General features: G+C 46.5%; 1 protein-coding gene across 1 annotated transcript in view; it reads right to left on the minus strand.

Annotated features, from left to right (window-relative positions):
• Positions 1-12147, minus strand: part of LOC112241639 (synaptic vesicle glycoprotein 2B-like) — a 52593-nt gene that overhangs the window by 10727 nt on the left and 29719 nt on the right. The window contains exons 3-5 of the mRNA XM_042316645.1: positions 8024-8204; positions 6148-6299; positions 516-649 (exon numbers count right to left, since the gene is read on the minus strand). Coding sequence (XP_042172579.1) covers positions 516-649; positions 6148-6299; positions 8024-8204 — 467 coding nt within the window. The remainder of the gene's footprint in view (positions 1-515; positions 650-6147; positions 6300-8023; positions 8205-12147) is intronic.

The raw sequence follows: 12147 nt of genomic DNA on the forward strand, positions 1-12147 counted from the left end.
CAGAATGCTCTGTGGCTGCTGAGTCATCATAATATCAGAATGCTGAGTCGTCATAATATCAGAATGCTCTGTGGCTGCTGAGTCATCATAATATCAGAATGCTCTGTGGCTGCTGAGTCATCATAATATCAGAATGCTCTGTGGCTGCTGAGTCATCATAATATCAGAATGCTCTGTGGCTGCTGAGTCATCATAATATCAGAATGCTCTGTGGCTGCTGAGTCAACATAATATCAGAATGCTCTGTGGCACACACACACACACACACACATACACACACACACACACACACACACACACACATACACACATACACATACACACATACACACACACACACATTCACATACACACATACACATACACATACACACACAACACACACACACACACACACACACAACACACACACACATACACACATACACATACATACACACACACATACACATTCACATACACATACACATACACACAAACACACACACACACAACACACACACACACACTGTTACCTCCAGGAAGAAGCGTGGACTCTCTGGCATGAAGACCAGTCCAACGAGGGCAATGATGGCTGGAAACATACACACCAGAATGAATACTCTCCAGGTGTGGATCTGGTACTGTGTCCCCAGGCTAATGCCCCAGCCTGCAACAACATCAACAACAACATCAACAATAACAACTACATACATCGACAACATCAACAACATCAACAACAACATACATCAACAACATCAACAACAACAACATCATCAACAATAACAACAACATACATCAACAACAACATACATCAACAACATCAACAACAACATCAACAACATCAACAACAACATCATCAACAATAACAACAACATACATCAACAACATCAACAACAACATCATCAACAATAACAACAACATACATCAACATACATCAACAACAACATACACTACCGTTCAAAAGTTTGTGGTCACTTAGAAATGTCCTTGTTTTTTTAAGAAAAGCACATTTGTCGGTTAAAATACTGTAACATTAAATTGGTCAGAAATACAGTGTAGACATTGTTAATGTTGTAAATGACTATTGTAGCTGGAAACGGCTGATTTTTAATGGAATATCTACATAGGTGTACAGAGGCTCATTATCAGCAACCATCACTCCTGTGTTCCAATGGCACGTTGTGTTAGCTAATCCAAGATGATCATTTTAAAAGGCTAATTGATCATTAGAAAACCCTTTTGCAATGATGTTAGCACAGCTGAAAACTGTTGATCTGATTAAAGAAGCAATAAAACTGGCCTTCTTTAGACTAGTTGAGTATCTGGAGCATCGGCATTTGTGGATTCGATTACAGGCTCAACATGGCCAGAAACAAAGAACGTTCTTCTGAAACTCATCAGTCTATTCTTGTTTAGAGAAATGAAGACTCTTCCATGCGAGACATGGCCTCTGTTACGCCTATGTAGATATTCCATAAATAAATCAGCCGTTTCCAGCTACAATAGTCATTTACAACATTAACAATGTCTACACTGTATTTCTGATCAATTTGATGTTATTTTAAAATGCCAAAAAATTGCTTTTCTTTCAAAAACAAGGACATTTCTAAGTGACCCCAAACTTTTGAACGGTGGTGTACATCAACAACATCACACATCAACAACAATAATAATGATAATAACACCATCATCCTCATCAGAATCATCACCATCAAATCAAATCAAATGTTATTTGTCACATACACATGGTTAGCAGATGTTAGTGCGAGTGTAGCGAAATGCTTGTGCTTCTAGTTCCGACAATGCAGTAATAACCAACAAGTAATCTAGCTAACAATTCCAAAACTACTACCTTATAGACACAAGTGAAAGGGGATAAAGAATATGTACATAAAGATATATGAATGAGTGATGGTACAGAGCGGCATAGGCAAGATACAGTAGATGGTATTGAGTGCAGTATATACATATGAGATGAGTATGTAAACAAAGTGGCATAGTTAAAGTGGCTAGTGATACATGTATTACATAAGGATGCAGTAGATGATATAGAGTACAGTATATACGTATACATATGAGATTAATAATGTAGGGTATGTAACATTACATTAGGTAGCATCGTTTAAAGTGGCTAGTGATATATTTTACATCATTTCCCATCAATTCCCATTACTAAAGTGGCTGGAGTTGAGTCAGTGTGTTGGCAGCAGCCACTCAATGTTAGTGGTGGCTGTTTAACAGTCTGATGGCCTTGAGATAGAAGCTGTTTTTCAGTCTCTCGGTCCCAGCTTTGATGCACCTGTACTGACCTCGCCTTCTGGATGATAGCGGGGTGAACAGGCAGTGGCTCGGGTGGTTGTTGTCCTTGATGATCTTTATGGCCTTCCTGTGACATCGGGTGGTGTAGGTGTCCTGGAGGGCAGGTAGTTTGCCCCCGGTGATGCGTTGTGCAGACCTCACTACCCTCTGGAGAGCCTTACAGTTGTGGGCGGAGCAGTTGCCGTACCAGGCGGTGATACAGCCCGACAGGATGCTCTCGATTGTGCATCTGTAGAAGTTTGTGAGTGCTTTTGGTGACAAGCCGAATTTCTTCAGCCTCCTGAGGTTGAAGAGGCGCTGCTGCGCCTTCTTCACGATGCTGCCTGTGTGGGTGGGCCAGTTCAGTTTGTCTGTGATGTGTACGCCGAGGAACTTAAAACTTACTTAAAACTAATGTTCCATCGATGTGGATAGGGGGGTGTTCCCTCTGCTGTTTCCTGAAGTCCACAATCATCTCCTTAGTTTTGTTGACGTTGAGTGTGAGGTTATTTTCCTGACACCACACTCCGAGGGCCCTCGCCTCCTCCCTGTAGGCCGTCTCGTCGTTGTTGGTAATCAAGCCTACCACTGTTGTGTCGTCCGCAAACTTGATGATTGAGTTGGAGGCGTGCGTGGCCACGCAGTCGTGGGTGAACAGGGAGTACAGGAGAGGGCTCAGAACGCACCCTTATGGGGCCCCAGTGTTGAGGATCAGCGGGGTGGAGATGTTGTTGCCTACCCTCACCACCTGGGGCGGCCCGTCAGGAAGTCCAGTACCCAGTTGCACAGGGCGGGGTCGAGACCCAGGCTCTCGAGCTTGATGACGAGCTTGGAGGGTACTATGGTGTTGAATGCCGAGCTGTAGTCGATGAACAGCATTCTCACATAGGTATTCCTCTTGTCCAGATGGGTTAGGGCAGTGTGCAGTGTGGTTGAGATTGCATCGTCTGTGGACCTATTTGGGCGGTAAGCAAATTGGAGTGGGTCTAGGGTGTCAGGTAGGGTGGAGGTGATATGGTCCTTGACTAGTCTCTCAAAGCACTTCATGATGACGGAAGTGAGTGCTACGGGGCGGTAGTCGTTTAGCTCAGTTACCTTAGCTTTCTTGGGAACAGGAACAATGGTGGCCCTCTTGAAGCATGTGGGAACAGCAGACTGGTATAGGGATCGATTGAATATGTCCGTAAACACACCAGCCAGCTGGTCTGCGCATGCTCTGAGGGCGCGGCTGGGGATGCTGTCTGGGCCTGCAGCCTTGCGAGGGTTAACACGTTTAAATGTTTTATTCACCTCGGCTACAGTGAAGGAGAGGCCGCATGTTTTCGTTGCAGGCCGTGTCAGTGGCACTGTGTTGTCCTCAAAGCGGGCAAAAAAGTTATTTAGTCTGCCTGGGAGCAAGACATCCTGGTCCGTGACGGGGCTGGTTTTCTTTTTGTAATCCGTGATTGACTGTAGACCCTGCCACATACCTCTTGTGTCTGAGCCGTTGAATTGAGATTCTACTTTGTCTCTATACTGACGCTTAGCTTGTTTGATAGCCTTGCGGAGGGAATAGCTGCACTGTTTGTATTCAGTCATGTTACCAGACACCTTGCCCTGATTAAAAGCAGTGGTTCGTGCTTTCAGTTTCACTCGAATGCTGCCATAAATCCACGGTTTCTGGTTTGGGAATGTTTTAATCATTGCTATGGGAACGACATCTTCAACGCACGTTCTAATGAACTCACTCACCGAATCAGCGTATTCGTCAAGGTTGTTGTCTGACGCAATACGGAACATATCCCAGTCCACGTGATGGAAGCAGGAGTGTGGAATCAGATTGGTCGGACCAGCGTTGAACAGACCTCAGCGCGGGAGCTTCTTGTTTTAGTTTCTGTCTGTAGGCAGGGATCAACAAAATGGAGTCATGGTCAGTTTTTCCGAAAGGAGGGCGGGGCAGGGCCTTATATGCGTCACGGAAGTTGGAATAGCAATGATCCAAGGTTTTACCAGCCCTGGTTGCGCAATCAATATGCTGATAAAATTTAGGGAGTCTTGTTTTCAGATTAGCCTTGTTAAAATCCCCAGCTACAGTGAATGCAGCCTCCGGATATATGGATTCCAGTTTGCAAAGAGTCAAATAAAGTTTGTTCAGAGCCATCGATGTGTCTGCTTGGGGGGGAATATATACGGCTGTGATTATAATCAAAGAGAATTCCCTTGGTAGATAATGCGGTCTACATTTGATTGTGAGGAATTCTAAATCAGGTGAACAGAAGGACTTGAGTTCCTGTATGTTGTTATGATCACACCACGTCACGTTAACCATAAAGCATACGCCCCCGCCCCTCTTCTTACCAGAAAGATGTTTGTTTCTGTCGGCGCGATGCGTGGAGAAACCAGCTGGCTGCACCGTCTCCGATAGCGTCTCTCCAGTGAGCCATGTTTCCGTGAAGCAAAGAACGTTACAGTCTCTGATGTCCCTCTGGAATGCTACCCTTGCTCGGATTTCATCAACCTTGTTGTCAAGAGACTAGACATTGGCGAGGAGAATGCTAGGGAGTGGTGCACGATGTGCCCGTCTCCGGAGTCTGACCAGAAGACCGCTTCGTTTTCCCCTTTTACAAAGTAGTTTTTTTGGGTCGCCGGCTGGGATCCATTCCGTTGTCCTGGGTGAAAGGCAGAACACAGGATCCGCTTCGCGAAAGTCATATTCTTGGTCGTACTGATGGTGAGTTGACGCTGCTCTTATGTTCAGTAGTTCTTCTCGACTGTATGTAATGAAACCTAAGATGACCTGGGGTACCAATGTAAGAAATAACACGTAAAAAAAAACAAAAAACTGCATAGTTTCCTAGGAACGCGAAGCGAGGTGGCCATCTCTGTCGGCGCCGGAAGTACTAAGGCCACATGATCCTCATCATCCTCATCATCACCATCGTCATCCCCATCATCACCACCATCATCACCATCATCATCCTCACCATCATCATCACCATCATCACCATCATCATCATCATCATCATCACCATCATCATCACAACCATCATCATCACCATCACACCATCAACACCAACACCATCATCACCATCATCATCATCACCATCACCATCATCATCACCATCATTATCATCACCATCATCTTCACCATCAACACCATCACCACCATCACCACCATCATCACCATCATCATCATCATCGCCATCATCGCCAACACCATCAGCACCATCATTATCATCACCATCATCACATCATCATCACCATCATCACCACCATCACCATCATCACCACCATCATCACCATCACCATAATCATCACCATCATCATCACCATCAACACCAACACCATCACCACCATCATCATCATCGCCAACACCATCACCACCATCATGACCATCACCACAATCACCATCATTATCATCACCACCATCACCATCACAAGCATCATCATCATCATCACCACCATCACCATCATCACCACCATCATCACCATCACCAATATCATCACCATCATCACCATCATCACCATCATCACCACCATCATCACCATCATCACCATTATCATCACCATCACCACCATCATCATCACCATCACCACCATCATCACCATCATCACCACCATCAACACCAGCATCATCACCATCACCATCATCACCATTACCATCATCATCACCATCATCATCATCAACACCATCATCACCATTACCATCATCACCATCACCATCATCAACAACAGCACAGTCAGGGCCATTACCTGCTGGGTGACGTTACAGCTGAGCTCAAAGAGTGTATGGGTTCCATCAGGGCCTGATCAGGTCAAGCCCAAACCACTCAATTAATCTACTATGAAATGCATAAAGTATTACATAACAGCAACATGGCTTGGTACCGTAGTGAGGGATGATTCCCCAGGCGGTGAAGGAGGCGTAGAGTCCACCGAACATCCAGAACATACACAGCCAGCTAAGGTGCTCCCCTCTCTTATCCATCTGGAGGAACTCTGCGAAGTAGGTGTACACGATGGGGACAGTCCCTCCGATCCTGGTGGAACAATACAACAGAGATTAGAGACATTTAAACTCTGAATATATTCTTTAACATGTGCAGGATTGTTGAAACAGTGAAATGGGGTGTGATTCCTCTTGAGGAGGTCTGTTCTGTGGACTTTGTTGAATTCACGGTCTGACCACACAACCCCAGACACCTGGACCTATTCTCCCTTTGGCTCCGGGAAAGGGTTCTGTTATGATATGTGTCCAAATGTCACCGTATTCCCTTTGTAGAGCGAACCTTCTGACCAGAGCCCATAGGAAGTGAACTTCATAGGGAATAAGCTGCCATTTAGGACCGGACCATGATGTTATGATCTTGGGGCCTTGGCTGGGCTCAGGGAGTCCTCCAGACAGAGCTGGGTTCAGGGAGTCCTCCAGACAGAGCTGGGCTCAGGGAGTCCTCCAGACAGAGCTGGGTTCAAGGGTAGTCCTCCAGACAGAACTGGGATCAGGGCGTCCTCCAGACAGAGCTGGGCTCAGGGAGTCCTCCAGACAGAGCTGGGTACAGGGGGAGTCCTCCAGACAGAGCTGGGCTCAGGGAGTCCTCCAGACAGAGCTGGGTTCAGGGGGAGTCCTCCAGACAGAGCTGGGTTCAGGGGGAGTCCTCCAGACAGAGCTGGGTTCAGGGGGAGTCCTCCAAACAGAGTTGACTCAGGGCGTCCTCCAGAGAGAGATGGGTTCAGGGAGTCCTCCAGACAGAGCTGGGCTCAAGGCGTCCTCCAGACAGAGCTGGGTTCAGGGGGCGTCCTCCAGACAGAGCTGGGATCAGAGCGTCCTCCAGACAGAGCTGGGTTCAGGTGGAGTCCTCCAGACAGAGCTGGGATCAGGGATTCCTCCAGACAGAGATAGCTTACAGTAATCATCTCTCTTCATCTCCCTCTCCATCCCTCTCTCAACATCCATCTCTCCTCATCTCCCTCTCCATCCCTCTCTCTACATCCATCTCTCTTCATCCATCTCTCTTCATCTCCCTCTCCATCCCTCTCTCTACATCCATCTCTCTACATCTCTCTCTCTACATCCCTCTCTACATCCATCTCTCTACATCCCATCTCTCTACATCCCCTCTCACCATCTCTCTCTTCATCTCTCTCTCTACATCCATCTCTCTACATCCCTCTCTCCATCTCTCTCTCTACATCCATCTCTCTACATCCCTCTCGCCATCTCTCTCTACATCCATCTCTCTACATCCCTCTCGCCATCTCCCTCTCTACATCCATCTCTCTCTTCATCTCTCTCTCTCTACATCCATCTCTCTACATCCCTCTCTCCATCTCTCTCTACATCCCTCTCTCCATCTCTCTCTCTTCATCCATCTCTCTACATCCCTCTCGCCATCTCTCTCTACATCTCTCTCTACATCTCTCTCTTCATCTCTCTCTCTACATCCATCTCTCTACATCCATCTCTCTACATCTCTCTCTCTACATCCATCTCTCTACATCTCTCTCTCTACATCCCTCTCTTCATCTCTCTCTCTACATCCATCTCTTTACATCTCTCTCTCTACATCCCTCTCTTTATCTCTCTCTCTACATCCATCTCTTTACATCTCTCTCTCTACATCCATCTCTCTACATCCCTCTCTACATCCCTCTCTACATCCCTCTCTCCATCTCTCCATCTCTTTCTCTACATCCCTCTCTACATCCCTCTCTACATCCCTCTCGCCATCTCTCTCTCCATCTCAGCAACAGAGTCTCATCTCACCCGAAGCCGGAGCAGAACCGGAAGAAGAGGAAGAATCCGTATCCCTGAGCGAAGCAGGACAGGAAGCTGAAGACACAGTCGATGGCCAGACAGTAGATCAGACATTTCCTACGGCCCATCTTATCCGCCAGGCTGCCCCACACGAAAGCCCCCACCATCATCGACACATACACCAACAGACCTGTTAACAGAGAGAGAGAAACACAGCTCTGTCAATAGAGGCAGAGACTCAGGAGGATTGATCATTTGGTACAAATCCCAACAACAAAATCTAGTCGATCCCCTCAAAATTGGTAATTATCACATTTGGTTAAAACTGAAAATAGAACTTGTACTGGCAGAAAAATATGTTCCTTTGCGCTATATATATATCCCCCCCTCAGAATCCCCATATAACTCAAAGAAGATATTCCCCACCCTTGAGGCCCATGGAAATGTCCTCATCTGTGGGGACACAAATTCGCTCACAGCTTTATTACAGGCCATAGTGTCTCTAACTGTCTTCATCTGCCCCATAGAAACAACAGTGACAGCACCGTCAACAACAACAGAAGGGATCTGTTTCAGCTCTGTAGAAGCCTGGGTCTGTACGTTGTCAATGGTAGGTAATGGGGGGACTCTTTGGGGAGATTCACCTACTGCTCACCTCTTGGCCACAGTACAGTAGACTATATGATCACAGACATGGACCCCTTCTCTCTCAGCTCATTCACTGTCAAGCCACTAACACCTCTGTCTGATCACAGACATGGAGCCCTTCTCTCTCAGCTCATTCACTGTCAAGCCACTAACACCTCTGTCTGATCACAGACACGTTATGTTGTTCCTCAAAAGAACAGACATGGAAACAACCAGACATTCACAGCCCAGTGAGCTGTACAACATCACAGCCCAGTAAGATGTACAACATCACAGCCCAGTCAGCTGTACAACATCAGACATCACAGCCCAGTAAGCTGTACAACATCAGACATCACAGCCCAGTCAGCTGTACAACATCAGACATCACAGCTGTACAACATCAGCCCAGTCACATGTACAACATCAGCCCAGTCAGCTCAGCTGTACAACATCAACATCACAGCCCAGTCAGCTGTCAGCCCAGTCAGCTGTACAACATCATCACAGCCCAGTCAGCTGTACAACATCACAGTCAGCTGTACAACATCCAGTCAGCTGTACAACATCAGACATCACAGCCCAGTCAGCTGTACAACATCACAGACATTCACAGCCCAGTCAGCTGTACAACATCAACATCACAGCCCAGTCAGCTGTACAACATCACAGCCCAGTCAGCTGTTCAACATCACAGCCCAGTCAGCTGTACAACAGTCACAGCCCAGTTACAACATCACATCACAGCCCAGTCAGCTGTACAACATCACAGCCCAGTCAGCTGTACAACACAACATCACAGCCCAGTCAGCTGTACAACATCACAGCCCAGTCAGCTGTACAACAACATCACAGCCCAGTCAGCTGTACAACATCACAGCCCAGTCAGCTGTACAACATCACAGCCCAGTCAGCTGTACCCAGTCACAGCCCAGTCAGCTACAACATCACAACATCACAGCCCAGTCAGCTGTACAACATCACATCACAGCCCAGTCAGCTGTACAACATCAGACATTCACAGCCCAGTCAGCTGCAGCCCAGTCAGCTGTACAACATCACAGCCCAGTCAGCTGTACAACATCACAGCCCAGTCAGCTGTACAACATCACAGCCCAGTCAGCTGTACAACATCACAGCCCAGTCAGCTGTACAACATCACAGTCAGCTGTACAACCCAGTCAGCTGTACAACATCACAGCCCAGTCAGCTGTACAACATCACAGCCCAGTCGGCTGTACAACATCACAGCCCAGTCAGCTGTACAACATCACAGCCCAGTCAGCTGTACAACATCAGACATTCATACAGATGGGCCCAAAACAGCACAGAAGAATAGCAGACAGCAACCAGTAACCAAAATATCCAAACACTCTAAAATAACTTCCTGGATAGCACATCCACTCACAGTGAAGAAGACATCGATCTGGCCGTAAAAAAACATCAACTATATATTCAGGCAAACGGCCCTCATTGCTGTGAGACTTTAAAACTCTATAAACGTACACTCAGAATCAAAAAAGCACAGCACAACAGCTGACATTATTTTTTATTTGTCTAGGCAAGTCAGTTAAGAACAAATTCTTATTTACAGTGACAGCCTAGGAACAGTGGGTTAACTGCCTTGACAGATTGTTACCTTGTCAGCTCAGGGATTAGATCTAGCAACTTTTTGGTTACTGGTCCAACGCTCCAACCACTAGGCTACCTGCCGCCCCTCCACTCTAACCACTAGGCTACCTGCCGTCCCTCCACTCTAACCACTAGGCTACCTGCCTCCCCTCCACTCTAACCACTAGGCTACCTGCCGTCCCTCCACTCTAACCACTAGGCTACCTGCCGCCCCTACACTCTAACCACTAGACTACCTGGCCGCCGCTACACTCTAACCACTAGGCTACCTGCCGCCCCTACACTCTAACCACTAGGCTACCTGCCGCCCCTACACTCTAACCACTAGGCTACCTGCCGCCCCTACACTCTAACCACTAGGCTACCTGCCGCCCCTACACTCTAACCACTAGGCTACCTGCCGCCCCTACACTCTAACCACTAGGCTACCTGCCGCCCCTACACTCTAACCACTAGACTACCTGCTGCCCCTACACTCTAACCACTAGACTACCTGCTGCCCCTACACTCTAACCACTAGACTACCTGCTGCCCCTACACTCTAACCACTAGACTACCTGCTGCCCCTACACTCTAACCACTAGACCATTACTGACCAATCAAACTGACCATTACTGACCAATCAATCTGACCATCACTGACCAATCAATCTGACCATTACTGACCAATCAAACCGACCATTACTGACTAATCAAACTGACCATTACTGACCAATCAAACTGACCATTCCTGACCAATCAAACTGACCATTGCTGACCATTACTGACCAATCAAACTGACCATTACTGACCAATCAAACTGGCCATTACTGACCAATCAAACTGACCATTACTGACCAATCAATCTGACCATTACTGACCAATCAAACTGACCATTACTGACCAATCAAACTGACCATTACTGACCAATCAAACTGACCATTACTGACCAATCACCAGACCAGGAGCTCTATAATGCTGTATTTAACCTTCATTTAACTGGGCAAGTCAGTTAACAGAGAATTTCTTATTTACAGTGACGGCCTACACCGGCCAAACACGTAACCAATTGATGCACAGCCTATGGGACTGGTATTGAACCAGGGTCTGTAGTGCCTTAGACCCCTGCACCACTCGGGAGCCCAAACTCCTGAGTATAAGAAACTTCAGACCCTCAAATTTAAAATGCATGCAGACCTAATGTCATCCTAAATGAGATGCTCAAATTCACTAGCGCAAAATTGGTACAAAATATATCTCAAAATATATCTCAATTGGTACAAAATATATAGAGTACTGTACACACTACAATTACTTATGTTTAAAAATAAGCTCAACTGGACACCTTAATGAGGCAGTGAATGAACTGAGAGAGGAAGTATGCAGGGCATTCTACTTAATTTAAAAACAAATTCAAATTTGTCATTGAACAAATTGCACTTTATGGCAGCGAGGTGTGGGGTCCACCTGCAAAACAAGATTTCACCCAATGGGACAAACAACCCATTGAAACTCTGCATGCAGAGTTCTGTAAGATTCTCCTACATGTCCAGAGGAAAACTACAAACAATGCATGGAGGGCAGAATTAGGACAATATCCACTAAAAATAATTTAAAAAAAGAGCAGTTTAAGTTTGGGAAACATCTCAAATACAGTTTTATGCTGCAGTAGTTTATGTGTCGGGGGGCTAGGGTCAGTTTGTTATATCTGGAGTACTTCTCCTGTCCTATTCGGTGTCCTGTGTGAATCTAAGTGTGCATTCTCTAATTCTCTCCTTCTCTCTTTCTTTCTCTCTCTCGGAGGACCTGAGCCCTATAGGACCATGCCCCAGGACTACCTGACATGATGACTCCTTGCTGTCCCCAGTCCACCTGGCCATGCTGCTGCTCCAGTTT

Source organism: Oncorhynchus tshawytscha, unplaced genomic scaffold (assembly GCF_018296145.1).
Source record: "Oncorhynchus tshawytscha isolate Ot180627B unplaced genomic scaffold, Otsh_v2.0 Un_contig_4078_pilon_pilon, whole genome shotgun sequence".
NCBI classification, from domain to species: Eukaryota; Metazoa; Chordata; class Actinopteri; order Salmoniformes; family Salmonidae; genus Oncorhynchus; species Oncorhynchus tshawytscha.